Raw genomic sequence first — 22,196 nt, 5'->3', positions numbered from 1 at the left:
AAGTGATGAGATGGAACAAAAGATTCTTTAAATTATAAGAGAAAGAATGGGAGCAAGGAGGAGGGATGCAGTGAAGGAAAAGAGGGCAGAGCTGATATGAGGAGTGGAAAAATGCACTCAGAGACACACTTATGGATAGAAGAACATAGAAGACGGAAAACTATAGATCCACGTGAAGATAACACATTGGAGTTTAGTATTAGCTAACCCATAAAATATATTTCTTTTATCTGTGAGAAACCACAGCACCCAAAATATGTATATATTATATGTATATTACTAGCAGTGATTCTCCTGCTCCTTTCCGTATATTATTTGGCATGTAAAAACTCAATCACACTTTCAGTGATTTCAGCCATCTTCCTAAAACTTTCACCTGATTCAGGACATTACTGTTTGTATTTTTGGTATTCATAAACTTTAGCGTTTTTTTAAATATTGAGCAACATATGTCACGAAATGAATGGGAAAGTCTTTCAACATTTTAAGTAGATTGGCAACGAGCCTTTAAATATATTCATGGACTGTTTTCATTTTTAATTGCAATTTAAAAAAATTGCAGTTGAGCTTCTATTTTAGCAACAGGCTAACATTTAACATTTAGTTTAATGAGGAATGTTTGGCTATTTTGGATTTGAGCCAGTAATTAAGCAATGCTCTATAGCAAATTTGGCATCTACTGTTTTTTTTATGCTAGTTTGGAGTTTTGCTAATATTTTAGCAACGTGCTAACGTTTTTGGCTTATTTGCTATCTACTGGAGTCTTTTATGCTAGTTTGGAGTTTAGATAATATTTTAGCAACATGCTAACATTTTGGCAAATTTTTTAACTACTGGGTTTTTTACGGTAATTTAAAGTTTAGCTTCCTTTTTAGTAACAAGGCTACCATTTTTGACTAATTTAGTTTACTGAAGAATTTTAGGCTATTTTAGAGTCTAGCAAGTAATTAAGCAATAAGCTAGCTTTTTTTTGGCTAATTTGAAGTTTAGCTTGATAGGCAATATTCTAATGTTTTTGGCTAATTCATTATCTACTGAGGTCTTTATAGGCTAATTTAGAGCTTCTATTTTAGCAACAGGCTAACATTTTTGACTAATTTAGTTTAATGAGGAATTTTTGGCTGTTTTGGAGTTCAGCTAGTATTAAAGCAATAAGATAGCTTTTTTGGCTAATATGGAGATTAGCTCATATTTAGACAACACACTAAGAATTTTTTGCAAAATTGACATGTATTTTTAAGTAATTTAATTTCAACATTTTTCAGAAATTAGTTCAACTTCAGCACTCTTTCATAGTTCTTTAATAAAATTTCCAGTCTTTTAGCAAATTTAACATTTTGCAAATAGCTTTTGCATTTTCAGTAATTCTCTCCAGCAATTAAAGTTAATTGTGTCACCATTGTCAGCAATAAGCTTCAGCATATTCAGCAACTGCGTTCAGCAAAAAGCATTCACACTAGCATTGTCGCAGATAATGCAACTTTTCTAACTTAATTCAATGTTTTATTTAGTTATTTATGCACCTTACTTTATTGTTCCTTTTCTATTTAGCATCATTTCATTTGACTTTTTATTTGTAGATGCATTTAATTAACGCTATTTGTATAGATTAATCCAAACTAATTAAATGATGTGGACATATAAGAATGCTGGGTGAAAGGGGCTGCATTAAAAAAAAATACAGTAAAACACGTTTGTTTTTGCTGACAGTGAGCTATTTTTTTGCCATGTATTGCTGCAAGGAGGAATAATTAAAAAATGATAATATAACAAAACATTTTAAAAAGGAAAGAAAAACATTTTCATCTTTATAAAACTTTTTTTGTTAAAGCTGAAGTGTCTTCAAGCATTTTCAAGGCTTTGACCTTGCAAGCTGTTGTCGCTGTTGAGGATTTATGCAAAAAAGCCAGTCTATATATATATATATATATGACAGTCACTGATTGAGGATGGCAACAGTTTCATCAGTTCATATTTTTACCGGTTTATTTGAATCACATTAGGTTAGATCTATTGTGTAACGCTCACCTCTCAGCAGTCTACATGGAAACACCAGCTATATTTAAACAGATATATGCCAGACATTTATTATTATCATTGCTCTGCAAAGTGATAGGTGGCCTCTATTGATGTTTATTCTTCTTTATGCTGTTATAAAAGCATGAGGACAAGCTCTTTGCTAATATACATGTGTTGTGCTAATAATTATTTTTCTTGAATTCCTTTTCTGGATGATTTTGAATGAGAAAAACCGTTTGACTGAGTTGGCAACGATTTAGTAAACCAAAAGATTATTCAAAATATTTTCAATTCTTGGTTTTATGATTAAATGGAAAATACAATTGCAGTCAAAATAAAAGGAAAAACAGGATTATCCTGTCAGTGACACAAGTGTCAGGTTTGTTATGACCCACAGCTGTCTTACGTTCAGTTAATTGCCCCCAGCCTATTTAAGTGTCTGGTTTTCAGTTACTCTTTGTCAAGTCATCGGCTGAGTTCAGTTCTGTCACTGTTTTGGGTTTCCATGGTTTCTGTCATGTTTTGGGGAATTTAATACATGTTTTAAGTTGCTGTCACCAAGCCTGGTCTCCTGCATTTGGGTCCTTCGTTTGCCATTCCTGACACATATACTACCTTACAGCTTCCACAGGTTTTTAATGTTTTTTACACCGTTTGAAACAAATATAGTTGTAAAATAGGCATAATCCAAATGTGGCATTAATCTGAAACATTTTTACACCCATCTCTCAATTTGACCTGATTTCTGACTGTTTCTACTTCATCTGTTTTACCAAAACAGATTTTTTATTAAACTTTCAGAATAAATGTATGAGGTTTTAAATAAAATACACACAGCAACTGACTAGTTTATGTCAATAACTAGTTATGGGGAGATTTTCAAAACGATTAGCAGAGTATGACTTAGAATAAAACTCTTATAATTAATAAGTCTTCACTCGTACACAAGCTGGTTCTCACGAGATCTTGAGGTTTTTAGCAGGTGTTAGCATTTTAAATCGATACAAGTATCACCAAGCAAAATATTGCGATATATTGCCAAATCGATACACCCTTAGTCTTGGGAATCACTCAGTAAAGTATGCAAAGATACCCTTTTTTCTTCAAAATTACACACAGTGTCCTGCTCTCCTTCAATCATTTTCTATATATCCAGACTCTATAGAAATTCAACTTTCAGTCTCCAGATCATAAAATCTTCCAGGTTTTTCTGGTCTCTTATTCTTTGTCCTTCCTCATATTTTCCTCTTTGATCCCTACTATTTCTTACGTATATATTTCTCTCTCTTTACATCCCGTCTTCCCTCCTCTCATCATAATTTACCATCTCAAATGCCTATTTCAGCAGGTTCCTAAGAGACCGACCGACTGACTCATCCTCGGTTATCATTTCACTTTGATGGATTCATTTTTCTGTGTATGTGATTTGCACCAGTCACTCTGAAAGAAACACCTCCACGGTTGCAGGCGGCGCTATGGATGCTTGCCTGTGCACACTTTAACCACATGCACATTTAGTTAAACAGCTTCATTGGTGTGAGAACATTACATTCAAGTCTATTTTTAACCCAGAGTCTATACTTACACCACAGAAAAGTCATTTAAACGTTTGTTTCTCTAACTATTCTTCTAAGAAAAGTCTGCAAAAAAATGTGGTCATCTATGTAAGTTAATTTCTTCCTTTTAGGTGTCAAATATTTCAATGAAGAGCTCATCCCTTTGAAACAAAAAGTATTCGGCAGCTGAATGACAGCTGAGTCAGAAAATACCAAACGTGGATTATTTTCAGGGAGTGACGGCACCAGTCTATGGAGCTTGCTCAACGCCTCGGCTCTGAAAGCAGATACGGTCTTGAGTGAATGCAGTAGGTGTTAACAGGGAGGCTGCAAACACTCCAGGCCAGAAACAAATCTCAAATGAACCGTTGAAATCCTTGATCATCCAAAAACGTCCAAAGAAATGCCAGAAAACAAACAGTTACTTCCCTAAAATGGAAATATACATTCAAATTCTACGTTTTCTGATACAAAGCATCTCAAGGTGCTTTCCATAATAAAATAAATAATAGTAAGATTTTAAAAATTAGTTAACATAGGAAACATTATAAATAAATCAAATTAATTATAAAAAAATCAAATGCAGTCTTTGTAAAATGGTTTGTGTGTGCTTCAAAGGTAAGATCTGCATCTAAAATTACACCAGGTTTGTGACTTAAAAAGGACTCTTTCTCTTATAGCCTCAGGACCAACAATTAAAATCTGTTTTGTCTTGATTGAGCTTTAAAAATTCTCTCCCATCTACGTTTCAATATCTAAGATACATCAGAGGTCATCAATGTGTCCCATGTGATCAGGAGACACAGCCACATATAACTAACTGTGTCATCAGCGTAACTAGCGTAACAAGGACAAAAGGGGAAGCGCAACAAAAGCTGAAGGATGAGGATGAAAGCGGAAGCACGACGACAAAAGGGGAAACACGACAAAAGCGGAAGCACAACGACAAAAGGGGAAACACGACAAAAGCGGAAGCACAACGACAAAAGCTGAAGGATGAAGACGAAACCGGAAGCACGACGACAAAAGTAGAAGCACAACGACAAAAGGGGAAGCACGACGACAAAAGGGGAAGCACGACGACAAAAGGGGAAGCATGACGACAAAAGGGGAAGCATGACGACAAAAGGGGAAACACGACAAAAGCTGAAGGATGAAGACGAAAGCGGAAGCATGACGACAAAAGGGGAAACACGACAAAAGCTGAAGCATGATGACAAAATCCACAACACGACAAAATCCACAACACGATAAAAGCCGAAGCACGACGACAAAATCCACAACATGATGACATTAGCTGAAGCATAACGACTAAAGCCGAAGCACGGCAACAAAATCCACAACACAACGACAAAATCCACAACTCGACAAAAGCCGAAGCACGGCGACAAAAGCCAAAACGGAAATTTCTCTGGAAGTGAATAACAGACTTATTTTTTTTCTTTTTTTTTTGTGTGATTTATTTTCAAGCAATTGGCTTTTCCAGCTTGAGACCTTGAACATTCACCTGAGAGGAGATAAATAAAAATAAAACTGGGGGATCATCTTATTATTTGCCTAACTAACTATTCCGTTCTTTTTATTATTGTCTTGATTTGAAATAAAAACCTTATAACCATGGAGCTGAAGTGCCGCGACTGCTGCGTTCACAGCAACAAAGTAAACATTTAGTTTGTAACCTAAATACATATTTTAAAAAAATATTGAAATTAAATTTAAATATTTAGCTTTCTAGCTAAACATTTATTTAGTGAATGTAACATTTATAAATACATGAATTTAAAAGTGAAAATATGCATTTGAAAAATGAAACCTGTTACTTTTTTCTCTTAAAACTCATAAAACCCCATTAAAGACGAGCTTCTTTTATATGCAAAACATCACCTAAATGTATTTTCTGGATGCTGTGGAACGAAGTTATTCAAAAAGCTGTGTCTGAAGTCAGCAGAAATGCTCCTGCCAGCTTTTGGGAGTTCATTTTGTGATAACAACTTTTGTTGCGGTCACATGAGAAGGGATTTCTGCCCCATCAGCGTACTCCCCAGGTCCTGCGATCATTATCAGCTGTCGCCTCCATCCTGTCTCTAAACTTTAACCGGGGATCTGCTCTGATTCCCTCGCAGCTCCTGTTTGCCGCCGGTAAGCCGCACCCAGCACACGGCCACTTGTCCCCGCACCTGTTCCCGGTCAGCGGCTGGCATTCCTGCCGACACATGTCACTGAAAAGGCATTACACAGTGGAAGCACATGCGACAAATGAAAACACATGCTCCTGGAGGGCAGCCTTTGTGTCTGGCTGAGCTTCACCGCGGGTCCAAAGCGTTTGGATCAGCGGTTCTTTGTGGCGGCGCAGCAGGAGCCGGATTTAAACACTGATGACTTCTTCTCACATCTGATCTCTTCTTTACTTGAACACGGCATGCTATGGCAGTATGGAGGTTAAGGCCCGGTCCCACTGGCTTTCACGGCTGGAGAACGTAAAAAATGTCCATCCCCGTGGTTCAGGCGCTGTTTGCTGAGGCATGGCCTCGGAAAAGACGTGCATACTGTACAAAAGTTTTGAACTTCACAAAAATTTCGACCGCGGGTGACTGCGTGTGGTACCAGCGGTACCGCTGTGTAACGGCTGTTTAACAGCAGTGCAACAGCAGTTTCAATACAAGATCAGGCCGTAGGGGTAACGCCGGCACATGCGCTTGGAGGCCGAAATTTTGCGTTTGTGCACGGCAGTTTCCCCGGCCAGTCTGCGTTTGTACCACCTTACAGCGTCTGTTAAGGAGCTGAGTGTGGGAGGACGCTCTTACGCAGTGCTCTACCAGTGGAGTGGCAGTGAAATGGACTAGAGCGTCTGTATCACTGCTATTCCTCGAACATGCATAAAGTTAGCGCTTGTGGCAGATTTTCCACATTTTTTACCCGCGATATGGCCGTCAAATCCTGTGCGACTGGGCTTTTAACTGTATGAAACTTGTGTGCATTCAACTAAATAAAGATTGCTTTTTTTCTTTTTCGCTAACTAACAAAGCCTACACATTCTCACTCTAACTCATCATATTTGAACGTATGGTTGGCCCTCCTCCCCGTCACTTTGACATTTAAGATGTTCCCAACTTGTGTTTTTTTAATATACTGGCAATTCCTATTAAACCAGGGGTCCCCAACCCTTGGCTCGTGGACTGATCCTAACCCTAACGCAGTACCAGTTCCCCGTCTGGTATACCACGCCCGGTATACCGCGTCTGGTACTGCGTCCGGTATGTCGTGTCCGGTACAGTGTCTGGTTACCACGTCCCAAAGACTGGTGACAGTTTTTAAAATCCCTATTTAATGTAACGGGTTGAAACTAAAACTTCTACACAAGTCATAAAAATAAATAAACAGGATGATTTTCAATGGAATCAGGGACTTACGAAAAAGACAAAAACATGTAAAAACGGCCCTTTAAAAAGCTCTAAAAACGTTCAGGTTTGGGGTAGGTCCATGTGTTTTAACTCTTGTTTTTCCTACAATGCAAAAACATACACAAAAAAACAAAAAATCAAGTTATGTCTGAATTCCTTCACTACTCACTGTATTGTGCGTTCGTCATTTTCCAAAATATATTTCCCAGAATCCCCAGAAAAAAACCAGAGTGCATTGATGCACTCTGGTTTGATGGACCACAATGCATTGCGTTTGAACAGTTTTGGCCAATATATTTATATATATATATATTTAACAAACTATCCACGTTTTCATCATCAGAACACAATGTGTTCATAAATAAAGAATGGAAAATGCTTGTATTGATTATGTTTTCACTTTGTTTGTTGGTCAAATTACTTTAAATCCAGGACACTGGATCATCCCGTAGTCCCAGTAGACATTTATTAGTAGTTAGGGATTAGGGTAGGAATTCGGATACAACATCAGTTTTTATGGAAGTTTGAAAAATGACAAAGCAGGAAGTTGTTGCTCCTATTGTTTTCATTTAAGTTTTTGTCCATAATGCTCTTAATCAAGTTTATTTTTTTTTTATTTATTTGCTCTTAGATTATTTCCTGCTCACTTTTTATGTTAACATTTTTGACACTAATAGATAGAACTGTTTTTAAGTGATGGATCAATCGTCTGTGTGTTTCTGAACTTTTATTTTTCAAACAGCTGCTCTGTAGTGTTTCAGATCACGTAGCGGTTTTGTGCACAGCTGGACTGTAACAGAGCCTGATCTTAGAACAGAAACTGGACTGTAGATCCAGTCTTGTAGTCGCTGTTTCTTAGTCCCGGGATGGACGGTTACGTACCAGAAACAGTTGATAGGCTGCTGTGTGATGATGGCGCCGGGAAAAGAGCTGAATCATTGACTGAGTGACTCCTCCGTTTTGGCATTCCTAACAGGAAGTACCCCTGGTCTCAAAACCCTGAAATTCAATAGACTTCTACTGAGAAATAAAACTGCTATTACTCTGTCTTTGTTTGTCAAAATAACCATTTTAATTTCTAATTCTATTTTTTTTTATTATACTTTTTCTGTAGCGCAAATTATAAACTGACCAATCAGATGCCTCATTAAAGTAGGTTCTAAAAGGGGTGTGGCCTTCAAACAATCTCACTCCTGATTGGCGAGGGTGGTTGCCATAGAAACGTTGACTTGATCCAATTACTGGTTATTGTATGGCTCCAATATGGTGACATCGCAAAAAAAAAAAGGCAACTGAATTGACTTCATTTTGTTGGAATCAGGAAGTCCTTTTTGTAACAGTCACTCAGTCCAGTTTACATATACAGTCAATAAGCTGAACACAAAATAAGCTCTAAGCACAACCCAAAATCCTAAAAAAGTTGATATTTTTTACTTTAAAATTCTTTGATCAGACATCCTTGAACCCTGAAGCATCAGAGTTTAAAAATGTTAGAAATGTGAATATGAACGTTTTGTGGTGGTTCATTTGTTAGCAAAAAAAAGACAATAAAAAGATTAACTTGGAGGAGAGTGTGCCTAATTATTTATTCAAATCCAATTTTTTTTGTTTTATAAACAATGAAATTATGTATACTAAAGGTATTCTCTGTTCCTGCTTCTGAAATATAGATTGGCACCAACTTAAAAATAAGTGCATTAAAAAGAAGGAGTCTTCTGCTCACTGGACTTTCTGGGCTTTTTAGTAACATGTTTCATAGTACGACTTCTGTTTCCCTGGATGCCAGGCAAAAGTATCTCCGAAAGTATGATTTGAGGTCAAATTTAATCTCCTAGTATTGCTTTTCTTGGCATCAAAATGACAAACTACTTTTTTATTTAGTTCTTGTCAGACATGCAGAGGACGACTCGGGAGTCTGGAGTTTTTGGACATTTGACATGGAGGCAAATGGTGTGATGTCCATGAAGGATTATCTTTGTATGATGACACACTCGTAAACAGTTGCAAGGCGCTGCACCCCCTCTCTAAAATACACCCCAGAAGGAGGATGCAGGCCAGGATTTATGTAAGTTGTAATGAACATCTCCAGGGAAGGAATTTCACTGGGGGCTATTTATAATTATAAAACCTAATGATAAATCCTCCATGTTTAAAACCGAGCTACTGATCAAGCTGCATAAAAACTACACAAATGTATCCGAACGCTCTCTTTCAAAATCAATACTGGACAAAGTTAGGAACCGAGTCTCTGAGGGGAGCAGCTGAAAAAGGCTCATGGGACTCTTTTGTTTTTGTTGTTTTGATGATCGCAAAGTTATTTGTGATCCTGACCAAGCTGTGAAGCTGTCGGCGGGGTAATCACACACATCATCACGGAATAAAAATAAGTTTAGGGAAGGCTGTTGCTGTTCATTCCTCTTAACAGCTTTTAAACAGAGCTGCTGCTACTGAAAAAAGGACAGGAGCATTCTGGGAAACCACAGGGTTTGGAATAAAGAAGATGATCCGACACATACAAAAAAATCAAGACGTTATGATGACAATAACCTCAGATCCGAGAGCAAAAGTGCATTTTCCGTCTTGGTTGTGGAGTTTGAACCACCTCTACACCCTCTTCAGGGTTCTGGAGGGTTGGTGGGCAACATATTCTCATCCCCAGGTCCTCATATATTGATGTTTGGGTCAGGGCCCCTCCTCGTCACTTTTTGACGTCTTGGTTGTCCCCAACTCGTCGTTTTTTTGACGTAATGACTGTTTGTAAAATCAAGCGTCTGAAACTCTCAGGTCGTTGTATCGGATGCGGACTGGCCCCCAGGACGCGTCCAGTACCGGTGCCCAAACGCGGAACTGGAACCCTAATCCAGCACTGGAAACAGTACCAGACCCAGACCGGTACCAGATGTGGTAATTAACCCAAACCGGTACCAGGCACGAACCGGGTCTGGACGCCAACTGGTATCGGGTTAGGGTACCACTACTGGGTTAGGGCACCAGTTTTCAGGAAGTGGTGGTGGCAGAAAACTAAAAGATTAAATAAATAAACCGAAACATGACAAAAACCCATGAAGAAACAAAAATGGTGACCGAACAGAACAGAACGGAGAACCAGAGAGTTAAATAGGCTGAGGGCAATTATCTGAAAAGCCAGCATGTCAAAAAAAAACATAAGTTGAGGAGACCCAAAATATCAATTTACGAGGCAGAATGTTCTTTAACCAAACGTCAATATGCAACAAGTTTGGAGTGAGAATGTGTTGTCGTGGGAGTTTGCTCATCCAGTCCATATGTGTTTGTGGATTTGGAAAAAGGCATTCAACAGCTTTCCCCATGGTGTCCTGTGGACGGTGCTCTGGGAATACAGGGTTCGGAGAGCCTTACTGAGGGCTGTCCGGTCTCTGTATGAGCTGGAGCTTGGTTCGCATAGCTGACAGTAAGTCAGATCATGTCGGACTCCGGCATGGAGTATCAACATTTCTGTTCATAGTCTTTATGGACAGAATTTCTAGGCGCAGTCAGAGGCTGGAGGGGATCCGGTTTGGGGACCACAGGATTTCCTTTTTGCAGATGATGTTATCCTGCTGGCTTCATCGAGCCCCGACCTCCAGCATGCATTGGAACAGTTTGCAGCAAAGTGTAAACCATCTGGAATCTGGGTCACTAAGTCTGAGGCCGTGGTTTTAGACTGGACAAAGGAAGTTTGTCCTCTCAGTGGGCGGAGTGTTCCTGCCTCAGGTGGAGGGGTTTAAATATCTTGGGGTCTTGTTCACGATTGAGGGAAGATCGGAGCGTGAGATCGACAGGCGGATTGGAGCGGCATCTGTCCGTTGGTGAAGAGAGAGCTGAGCCAAAAAGCAAAGCTCTCAAATTACTGGTCAATCTTGGTTCCAGTACTCTCCTATGGTCATGACCAAAAGAACGAGGTCCTGAATACAAGCTGCTAAAACGAGTTTCCTCTGTAGGGTGGCTGGGCACTTCCTTAGAGATAGGGTGAGAAGTTTGGTCACCTGGAGAGAACTTGGAGTAGAGCTGCTTCTCCTCCACATCCAGACGAGCCAGTTGAGGTGGTCCGGATGCCTCCTGGACATTTCAGTGGAGAGGTATTCCGGGTGGGAACCCCGGGAAGACCCCGGACACGCTGGAGAGACTATGTCTCTCGGCTGGCCTGGGAATGTTTCGGGGTCCCCCCTAGAGGAGCTGGAGGAAGTGACCACGGAGGGGGAAGTCTTAGACTGCTGCCCCCGGTCCTGGATGACTGGATAATGGACGGATGGATTAGTCTGCTGTCCTTTATTATCCATTTTTATTTAGTTCTCCATGCCTCTGTTTGGTGCAGTGAGATTCACGTGTTGTTTCTCTGTTTCTTTGACTTTTTTTTATAACTTTTTAGGAAAAAATACCTATGATTTTTGGCCACATCCAATGAAAGTTTGATTTCCACGGAGTTAAAAGTGTATTCTGTGTCTTTTTCCACACATTTGAACTATTTCAGACAATAAATACTTATTTGTGTTGCCATGACTTCAACCAGGCATTTGGGATTTGATATAAACTTAAAAAAATACCTGCATTTCTTTAGACTTGTGTAAGTTAGCTGCTTCACCACATTAGTCTACGTTTGAATTTCCTCCACCTGACTTTTGCCGGCATGCTGGAGCCTATCCCAGCTATACTGTAGTTGGGTACACAGTGCTCCCCAGGAATCGTATGAACTCCTCCTGTCCACTTTCCTGCATGACCTACAAGTGGTGTGCAAGGACCGTGAAGGTCTTCATGCTAAACTGTGGACCTCTTTTACCATTGACACTATACGTCAATAGCAAGGTCAAGTACAAAAATAACTTCCAGCTTTGGATTCCAGTTTCAGATGAACAGAAGGACTCAAAGGCAGTAGCGTGGCGTAAACACATGGACGTGTTTGACAATAAATTCTTACCTTGAAGCTTAAATCTTCTCAAAAAGCTGCATTCTTGTCAGCAAACAGAAACATTTTGGTCCATTTTTCTTTGCCTCTTTACTTCAACGACACATTTTTCCAATTTTCCAAAGTCCTGGTTAAGCAATGACGGCACAAAAATGTTTATGCTAATGACACAAGAACCTAAAACTGAAATGTAAAAAAAATGTGTAAAATGAAAGGAATTTATAGCATTTATTGCAATAATTGACCACTATGGATTTAAGTAGTTTTGTTTATTCCATCATCCTTCCCTCCCTGCCTTCTGATTGGTTAATGGTGATGTCATGTGGCATTTGTCAACCACATCAGACTGAAGAACCTTCTTGACATTGCTGTGCGATGTGTAATGTACACCCTGACCAGATATACCGGCAGGCCAAAAGGGGTTCATAATTCTACATCTTTGGCTTGCTGACTGACAGTCGGCCCGTCAGACGTCTGACATCCACGAGAGGCTGATTCAAAGTGGAACTATTAATTCCTCAACCCACATGAACCTGTCTCCTTAGACTGACATCACCGCTACAAGCCAAATGTGACAAAGATTGTTTGTTTGAGTAAGATAACTCACTCTGCTTTTAAATAAAAAAAATATCATTTTTTTGCACTTTTTTCTGTAAACATGCAGAAAAGTTTAATGAATTCTTAATGTAGATATTGTGTATAAAGGCATTTTGCAAAAACATTTAACTTTGAAACAGAGTATATGCTTTTCTAAAGTATTCATAACTGTGAAGCCAATGATTACATTTTATTCCAGATCATAAAGTTCTTTCATTATCAGCTCTCACTCAGGGTTAGGTTGTCATATCTTGCCATTTTTTTTATCAGTTAAATTATAAAAATAAAAATGTATTTAAAAAAGAAACTTTGAACTATGAATCTTTATTTATACATTTGTTTTTAAACCAAGACGTCTTCTGAATGTAAGAAAATGTCAACAGGAGGCAAAGTAATGTCATTTACAGTGAGCCGCTTTATTATTTATTCACTCTGAAATGTTTTTTATGAGGCAAATTGTTTCAAACTCAATTCTCCACACTCAAAATCCAACAGAATAATTGAGAATTTGTGTAAATAGGTGATTTAACAACTGATTTTGATTATTATTTTTTTTCTATTTCACAGAATAAAAATGTCATCCCAGCAGAGTGACCCCTCTTCTCTTGTCTCCTCCATTTCTACATGCACAGATGCCCAAACTGGGCAGGGCTGTTGTTGGGAGGAGTTTGAGACTGAAATAAGGGGGAGTGAGTCTGACGACACTTGAGCACATGAGAGGTGTAATGTGATCTGAATTCGGTGACAAAAGCGATATTTTTTTTTTTCTGCTGAGCTATATAAGAAGGCCGACTCTGTGGAAACAGACAGGAGACGGACAGACACCATCGCTGCAGGACACTGGCGGACCTCAATCTGCTTCAGCCGCTCATAAAAACTGGGACAACATTTTATATTCAGAAGAGGAATGGGGCTGCATAGTGTTGAAGAACTGGTAAGCTCACTATAATATCATTGATGATTGAATGTAGGAGATTTAGTTGCACTATTTACTTGGAGCACAGAAGTAATATTATTTTTTTATTCCACAGTTTCTGTTCACTTTTGTGGAGAAATATTAGGTTGAAATATATTTTTTTCCTACCTAAGAAAGATCATCAGCATAGAAAGTGATTTTAATAAAATAATTAAGATCACACTTATTTGTATGGATTAGATCAGTTTTTCTTATTGGGGCCACGTAACCATTTTCTTCTTTGATGGGGGGCCGGGGTCGGTTTGTAGGCTAACAGAAAAAGTGTAACAATCACGCCTAAATGTAAACATTAACAGTTTTCAGGAAGATCACACATAGCCAAATTTTAAATGGTTCATTTCTGTAATATTCACAGAAAAAAATAATATTACAAAACATTTAAAAAACTAGATATATATCATTATCAGCGATAAATTAATAGCTAAAAACGCTGAAGTAATGGCTAGCTAAAATATTAGCGGTGCAAAGTTAGCCGAAAAAAACCCCCAAATTTATAAATTAGCCGAAACAGCTAGCATGAGACTGAAATATGAGCTAAACTTCAAAACAGCCTAATTAAAGGAAAAAAGACCAAATTAGCCAAAACAGCTAGCATGAGACTGAAATATGAGCTAAACTTCAAAACGGCCTAATAAAAGGAAAAAAGACTAAATTAGCCAAAACAGCTAGCATGTAGCTGAAATATTAGCTAAACTTCAAAACAGCCTAATTAAAGGAAAAAAGACCAAATTAGCCAAAACAGCTAGCATGTTGTTGAAATATTTTCTAAACTTCAAAATAGCCTAAACAACTGAAAAAAAAACTAAACTAATCAAAACATTTAGCTTGTAGCTGAAATATTGGCTAATATTCAAAATAGCCTAATAAAAGGAAAAAAGACTAAATTAGCCAAAACAGCTAGCATATTAGCTAGATACCAAATTAGCCTAAAAAACTAGAAACATGTCTAATATAGAGATTAACTGTAGCTTCAAGCTTCAATACAAAGTAGTTGTGAAGAAACCAAACTCTTTTGCACTGGAGAATCCTCAGAAAAAACATGAATGAAGCTCCAGAGATGATATACTTTGATTTACTGTAACTATGTGTATTTCCATTAAACATTTCAATCTCACAGCAAGATAAATCAACTTTTTACTAACTCTTGTAATATTTTTGCACAGCTAAAGTTCATACAAAGCAGGGCACATTCTCAGAAAAGTTCACGTCACTCCATCTGTCTTTCAGGTGACCGGTAAGAGGTCAGAGGTCATAGAAGCGGATGACTTCCAAGGGGGGATGTACGAGGCAGCTGTCAATCAAGAGAAGCGGGATGACCGCAGGTCGCCCGGGGAGCCAGAGGAGGCCAACAGCGGCGGCGAGCAGGAGGAGGTCAGCGTGGCGGCTCTGAACGTAAGAACTAAAGGAAGAGCGAGTGCAGCAACAGAACAATCTGCATGAAGAACAGTAACATATTCAAATTCAGTATTTTCTCTTGCTTACATCTCAGTTTACTGCAGATAATTTTAATAAAAATTACTAAAAAAAAGATAAATATTCTTCTATTTTTGTCCACAGGTTGGAGGTTTTAGATTAAAAATCTTTGGGAAAAATTTCATGACAGAAATGTATTCTGACAACACAACAATAAACTAATTTTATTCTCGGAATATTCCAATTAAGTTTTTTTTAGCTTTGTCAAAAATGAAGAAAAAGCCTAAAATATTAATATTTAAACACAAATATTCCCCATGACTTTCAAGATATTCACACAATTTTAACAATAAAAATATAACAAGTGAATATTTGTTTGTACTGACACCTAGAGGTTACTGAAAATATTACACTTCTTCCTGTTTGACAATTATAGAATATTTCATTAGCATAATTTAGGAGTTTTTTATGTTTGTTTTACAAATCTATATATTTTTAAATCTAGAAAATATTAATACTTGGAATAAACTTTATTTGTTCAATCCTGAGTTTTAGTTAATTTTCTGTGATTCATTGAAATATTTTTTTTACCTAAAACTCTAAAACTAAATCTAAATACTTTATAGCAAATTGAATATATATATATATATATATATATATATATATATATATAAATGTGAACACATTTGCATCAGAATTTTTCAAATTAAAATATTTTAATGATTTTAGCAATTTTACAACAATAAAACATATAGTTCAGCTGGGTGTTTTGCTAAATAACTGAATTATGTTTATTTAGTTGACGCTTCTGTTGTGTTTTGCTATATCAGACCGATAAAAGCGGCAGATTAAAGCTGGAAACGGTGGACGACCTGTTTAACATCCTGCAACTGAAGAAGAGGAGGAGAGAGAGGAAGACTCCAGCGCAGAAAAAGCTGCAGCCAGAGCCTGAGATTGTTGTAAGACTTCAGTCTGATCAGTGATTACAGTTCCATTATATGATGTGTGCATACATGTCAATAAAAATCCAAAATGAATCTGATTTCTAAAATAATGACAGTAAACGTGGTTCTCTCTCCAGCCTGAGACTGTGGATGAACAGCTGTTTCTAGCAGCTTCCATGGAGAACAAAGCGGTTGTGGTGGAGAAGTTCCTGTCGGACGGAGGCGATCCCAACGTAGCCGATAATGTAAGAGCATTATCGGAAATAATCGTTTAAAGAAGAAGTGGGATGTGGGATGTCCATTTTCATGCTAATTAGCATTAGCATAAAGGAGTATTTGAATAACAGAAATGGTCCATGTTTGACCTGAAAGGCATCAAACTAACTATTTGCATTTTAAAGACCAACATGAGAAATATGACTTCAGTTATACCAGAACAATATAGTCATCAGTCTTTAAAAACAGTCTACAAGCCCTATAAAGTATCATTGACTGTATAAAAGGACTGGACTGAGTGATTCCTCCAAACAGGAAAAAGCTGCTGGCTCCTAATAGCAAAAATCTCATAGACTTCTTCAGAGACATAAACAGCTGTTACTAAAGTTGTGTCAGAATTCCTCCAATAATCACTACATTCACCATTTTTAGTGCTGTCCGAATCTACTACTTCCTAAATTGAGTGCATTGGAAATTTCCCAGAAGTCCTCGCGAAAAACTACCTTACATGAATGTTCGCTAGATTAGCGGATATAGACCACAATGCATTGCGGTCGAACAATTTCAAACAAACAAACGTGTTTTCACTGGAGCCAAAAGTAAGCCTTATCTGTGAAAGACGTCACACTCACTTGGTTCAGTTCTCATATACAGTCAACGTGTAGCATGCTAAAGAGAGTAACAGCAGGGGCGGAGCTACGCTTTAAGGGAATTATCGTTATTGACAAAGATTTGGAAATCATTAAAAATGTCTTCAAGCATTGCAAAAATAGCAAAACAATATTTTTTAATGAAATTTTGGGCTCCTCAAGTGACATTTTTAACATATTTCTTTTAACCATTTCATTTTTAATGGCCTTCTAACTCGCAACCCTTCCAAAGTCTTCTCCTGCCCCCAAACTAATAAATGTTCTAGCTCCGCCCCCGAGTAACTATAAGCCTAATAGTGTCTCAGGGGCGGAGCTAGAACAAAACGTATTTTAAAAAAATCCTGTTCAGAAAGAATATAATATTGTTTATGTATTTTGTTATTTTATTTTTATGTGTTATTATTGTAATTTTGTGAGGTTAAAATGTAATTGAACTGAACTGGAGCCAAAAACAACTACCTGGGCAAATTTTCAAGTATTTTTTAAAATTATTATTGAAAACTGTCACGACTTTTATTACATTTAGTAAAAACAGCTGCAACTTCCAGCTTTCTCTGCCTTAATTACTTCAAGGGACCGCACATAAATACAGACTATGGAGTTTTTGCTTTTTTACATTTTTTGAAGCTTTTCAAAAAAGCTGTATAAGCTATAAGGTCAGGAATTATGTTTGTAAAGAAGAATAAAGAATTTGTAAAGTTTTTGATCATCAAACTGCAGCTGGCTGTTTTTCATTATGTGTTCATTTAAACAGAGACTGACACAATTTCCAATATGTATTGAAATATGACTTATTTATTTAATTAAATGTACTTTTCCAGTTCCAGAGAACGGCTCTGCACAAAGCCTCCTTCAAAGGAAACCTGGACGTGATGACGAAGCTCCTGGAGGCCGGAGCTGCCATCGAGAAAAGGGACAAGGTGAGAGGTTAATGCACGCCACCGTGCGCGTGTGTGCACGTGAGCAGAGTCCAACGGTCCGTGTGTGTGTGCTGCAGCTGGAGGCCACGGCGGTCCACTGGGCCTGCAGGGGCGGCAGCCTACCCGCTCTACAGCTGCTCCTCGACCGCGGAGGGAAGTTCACGTCCAGAGACAAGGTCGGTCCTCGCCACCATCAACACCGGTGCTCCATCTTGTGGCAGGAGAAGATTCTCTAACAAGAACCTGCTTCTGTTCTGTTGTGCTCAGCTGAACAGCACCCCCCTCCATGTGGCCGTGAGGACGGGGCATTGTGAGTGTGCCGAGCATCTCATCCACTGTGGAGCAGATGTCAACGCCAAAGACAGAGTAAGAGTTCAGCCAGAGTTCTGTAACAAGTCTTCCTCTGGGGTCTAAAGGTTTACCGTCTGACCGCAGGACGGAGACACGCCGATGCACGATGCGGTGAGAATAAACCGGTTCAAGATGATCAAACTGTTGATGATGTACGGGGCCAGTCTGCACTCAAAAAACTCTGTAAGTACAGCAAGAATCACCAAAGGAGAATTTAGGTCTGTTCAGTGGCAGCAATAGGCAGTAACAGTGAAGGTCGATGAGATGACTGTCCTGTAATGGACCATGATAGATGATTGTGCACTAAAGTCACCTTTCAGGGACGTGTGTAGGTGACATCGCCACATTATCGAGCAACCTTGAAATCAGTGTGACGTATCCTTAAATACTTAAGGACATATACATCTCACATTTCCATTTCTTTTCATTTTACAGAACCAAACACCTTAAATAATGTCTGAAAATGAAGCTTCACATATTTGTGTGTCTGTTTCTCCCGTTCAGGATGGAAAAACGCCTCTGGAAACTTTGTATTCCTGGCAGAGCGGAGCGAAGAGCCTCTTATGCAACTTCAGTGAGGAGAAGTCTCCTCATCCAAAATGAAACCAGCGTTTCTTCTGAATGTATTGAACAAGAGAAGTTTAAAGGTGAAGGCTTTCATCACCTTAAACACTTTCAGGGATTTGAACTCTCAGGCTGATCATGTGGTGATGTACTGGATCCAGCTCGGCCCGTGTGGGATCACGACACTTTAGATACGGATTAATAATGTGAAATCAAACGAGGATTTTCTCCGCCTTCTGTTGCTGGACAATGTCTCGGCAGACAGTATATGGGAATGTTGTTTTTATAAGAAGCTGAGTTCAAATCAGCTATAATGCATCGTGAAGATGAGTTATTTATTAATTAATGACAGATTTACGAAGTTTGACTGAAACTTTTAGACATTTTTTAATGGCACACATTTTAATCGTTTGTTGGATTGTGAAACGAGATGGGACAAAGTAAGTTTAGTTTTAAGATACTCTTCTTCTGTATTCAAAATTGACAGGCCAATATTGATCAAACTTTGCTGGGTGATTTATTCTTCTTTTAGGAAGTCATGCTCAGTTCTCCTTTTAAAAGGGAAAAAAATAACAAATCAGACACGAATAAGAGAAATGTTTGTATTGATGATGGTACAGAGGAAGTTTGACAAGCACTTGTTACAAATGTTTTAAAAAATGTTTATTCATTTTTATTTGTATGTATTGACGACAACAAAAAGTTGAGGTCAAAGTTTTGAAATAAAAGCTTTTTTGCAGTGTTTTATTTGTTGTATTTCAAACAAAAAACATTTTTTTGGGGGGGCATTTATTTAAATAGAAGCTGAAAAAAAAACTTGTTGATGCCTTTGGAGAAAGAAATTAACAAATTTATGATTAATATCAGGTAAATGATTTTGCCCAAACTCAATTTTCTAATCATTTTAATGCAAAATATATGCTGTCACAGCATTACAGAAATCATTTAAAATTAAAAACACTCGTTTTACTTTAATCTTGAAGACCACTAACACTAAATTAGTTTTTTTCTTTTATTGAACAAAATGCGAGTTTTACAACATGATAACCACTGTAGTTTACACAATACAAATACATTGAAAAAGCAGGCAGAATTACAAACATTAGTAGTTTTTAAAGTCTTTTTTGGTGGAATTTAATATTTAAAATTACCTGTTTTACAAATTGTGGAAAATATTGTGTTTTATTATTAAATTTACATATACAGAATTTTGTCAGAAGAATCGATACGTTAAAATACGTTAAAAATAGCATGTTTTCATGTCTTAGGGACAAATCTTTGCAGATATGAATAATAATAAATCCTTTGAACTTCTTTCTTTTTCCCCCATTTTATTTTATTTTACTTCTACCTACATTTAACATAAACTGAAATAAAAAAGGAGGAGAATGGTTAACATAAAAAAACAAAAAAACAAAACAAAGAGCAATATCAAGATATAATATTACAGTATTAATATACAAGTCTATTAAGAATCTAATACGCCCTGTGTGGCGTTTAATGGTACATCATTAATTGTAAACTCCAGAATTATTTATTTTCTTTTTATTTTTTTATTTTCTTTCATAATGAAAATTAAAGAAAAAAAATCCCCAGTTTAGGTGGGACAACTTGCATACCGAAAACATTTGACCTCCTCGTGTTTGTGATTTACAACTTACATTCCGGAGATAAATGAATTCCGAGCACAAAAATAGAGCATGAACGCAGCACAGCCAGGACGCAGGCGCAGTTCCTGCTTCAATCCGGTTGGCTGGTTTCAAACTTAGACCGCGTCTGTGTTGTTATGCTAAGCTCAACGTAAATCAGCGCTCACAAGAAAAGGTTAGTGTTGTTTTACCGAAATGTACTTATGTTTATATGTAATGTAATTATTGTTTGTTAGTTTAAAGTCGAAATAATTGATTTTCACGTACTTAGTGAATCATTTTGGACGTGTAGTAGAACTTTTATCGGTAACAGGTGGGCTAACTAACCTGCTAGCTAGCTTGTTTGTCATTCTGACAGGCTAAGTGCAGAGACTCGATTCTTTATTATTTTGATGTAGCATAAAGCAAAAACTGTGGAAAACTTTGACATTACTTTCCGAGTTTTCTCTTATATTTAAGTGGAGTTTCTTTTAGTCTTTTGGTAAAGTATTATTCATTTAAAACCCTTAAAAAGTATCTGGTGAAGTTGTTTAAAATGTCAATGTTAGCCCAAAAAAAGTGATGTTCAGAACAACACTTTCCTAAGTTGCACATTTAATTTGTGACTGCGTGTTCTGATATTTATTTAATTTATTCGTGTTTTTCGTAGGAGGACGATGGACTCGAGCCTGAGCAGCAAGACTGACCGATTGGAACAAACAGAAGTTGAAGATTTGAAAAGTGAATTTACGTCGGAATGTAGTTTTCTACCGGACGCTCAGGTAAACCCGGCTGGTTGATTTTATAGACGTCTGCAAAGCCTCGTGGAATCCAAAATATGTTTAGGATTCAATTCCACTGGTTACTCAAGCCTGTAGGGTTCACATTATACACCTCAGATAATTGTTTTGCTAAAGCAAATCAATGTAAATATTAATATTATTTTATAGTGAGGGATATAGGAACATTTTTGATTGTTTTTATTTGTATTTTGGCAATTTAAGATGATTATTTTATCAAAAATGCCATCAAGTGGAAAACATTAATCATATTTTCCCCCCTAATAATTAAGTGGTTTAGATTTTCATTTATTTACACTTATACAACATATTGTGGAACAAAAAAAGAGGTAGAAGAGGCCAAAAAACCCAATATTAGAGCCTCTACCAAATAAAACTTTAAAACTAGAAAAAAACAATATAACCATTTAATTATTAGGGATTACCTTAAACTTAAAAAGTGAAGAAACCATTCTTAAACTTGTCTTAAATTTTTAATAAAATATTTGGAATCATTTTAAGATCTGTCATAAGAAATAGATTTCTGTAACAAATTAGAGCATGCTCTGGGGTGATTCAAACCCGTTTACAGAGCACAATTGAGCTTTCTGACTCTTGCATGTATATCACACAACACAACATGCTTTGTTTTAAGAAAGTCATCCTTATAGCCAGAAGTAAAGCTAAAAAGTCATGTATCTGCAGGGATTTGGCTAAGAGTTCAAGACAAATGAGGCAAACAGAACTACAGAGGTCACATTAATAATTATTATTGTCACGTTGGTTTGAAAAAAGAAAAAAAAAGCCCCTGGAGTCATGAATTTTAGCAGAAAAGTAAGCAGAATATTTTATTTAGCTGCAGGTTTGGTGTGTTTGTGTGTACGATGCGTTCACTGACATCTCAGGGTCTGTCTAACAATAGTTTTTCAGTAGCAAATCTGTCACTTTTACATCAGAAATGAATGACATAAATAGAAATGCAACTGACAGACTACAAGACGGTCCAAAGCTCGGCTATAGACATTAATGCCACCACTTCAGCTGTGTTTTAATGCTAGTAGCTGCATATCTATGTTTTTGTCGTCCATTCATAGCAAAAGAAAAAAAGAAGTTCAAAAAGTCGTCATTTATATGTAAGCAGAAACGTCTCAATTAAGACGTTTAAAGCGCATAGATCCACTAATAAATAATAAATGGACTAAAAACAACGTTTGTGGAGTGTTTTCAATCAGGTGAAGTCTCTGTGTCTCTGAAAGGAAGA

General features: G+C 37.4%; 2 protein-coding genes across 7 annotated transcripts in view; both read left to right on the top strand.

Annotated features, from left to right (window-relative positions):
* Positions 1 to 19,275, top strand: part of LOC112161537 (ankyrin repeat domain-containing protein 1) — a 34,151-nt gene extending 14,876 nt beyond the window's left edge. The window contains exons 2-11 of one of the 2 annotated variants that reach the window (XM_024296737.2): positions 13,062 to 13,183; positions 13,270 to 13,428; positions 14,698 to 14,862; positions 15,714 to 15,842; positions 15,965 to 16,072; positions 17,515 to 17,613; positions 17,691 to 17,789; positions 17,881 to 17,979; positions 18,049 to 18,147; positions 18,469 to 19,275. In XM_024296737.2, the coding sequence (XP_024152505.1) occupies positions 13,402 to 13,428; positions 14,698 to 14,862; positions 15,714 to 15,842; positions 15,965 to 16,072; positions 17,515 to 17,613; positions 17,691 to 17,789; positions 17,881 to 17,979; positions 18,049 to 18,147; positions 18,469 to 18,567 (924 nt within the window). In that variant the 5' untranslated portion in view covers positions 13,062 to 13,183; positions 13,270 to 13,401 and the 3' untranslated portion in view covers positions 18,568 to 19,275. Of the gene's footprint in view, positions 1 to 13,061; positions 13,429 to 14,697; positions 14,863 to 15,713; positions 15,843 to 15,964; positions 16,073 to 17,514; positions 17,614 to 17,690; positions 17,790 to 17,880; positions 17,980 to 18,048; positions 18,148 to 18,468 lie in introns of both variants that reach the window. The other variant, XM_024296735.2, reaches the window with a different exon arrangement.
* A 950-nt stretch (positions 19,276 to 20,225) lies between these two features.
* The window catches only part of LOC112161536 (kinesin-like protein KIF20B), a 55,445-nt gene continuing 53,474 nt past the window's right edge, over positions 20,226 to 22,196 (top strand). For 2 of the 5 annotated variants that reach the window (XM_024296734.2, XM_036215462.1), the window contains exons 1-2: positions 20,226 to 20,352; positions 20,827 to 20,938. In XM_024296734.2, the coding sequence (XP_024152502.1) occupies positions 20,834 to 20,938 (105 nt within the window). In that variant the 5' untranslated portion in view covers positions 20,226 to 20,352; positions 20,827 to 20,833. Of the gene's footprint in view, positions 20,353 to 20,427; positions 20,491 to 20,826; positions 20,939 to 22,196 lie in introns of those variants that run through there. The other 3 variants (XM_036215464.1, XM_036215463.1, XM_036215465.1) reach the window with 3 other exon arrangements.

Source organism: Oryzias melastigma, linkage group LG15, assembly GCF_002922805.2.
Source record: "Oryzias melastigma strain HK-1 linkage group LG15, ASM292280v2, whole genome shotgun sequence".
NCBI classification, from domain to species: Eukaryota; Metazoa; Chordata; class Actinopteri; order Beloniformes; family Adrianichthyidae; genus Oryzias; species Oryzias melastigma.
Note: the sequence above shows the minus strand (reverse complement) of the source record. Positions and strands in the feature narration are given on the sequence as shown.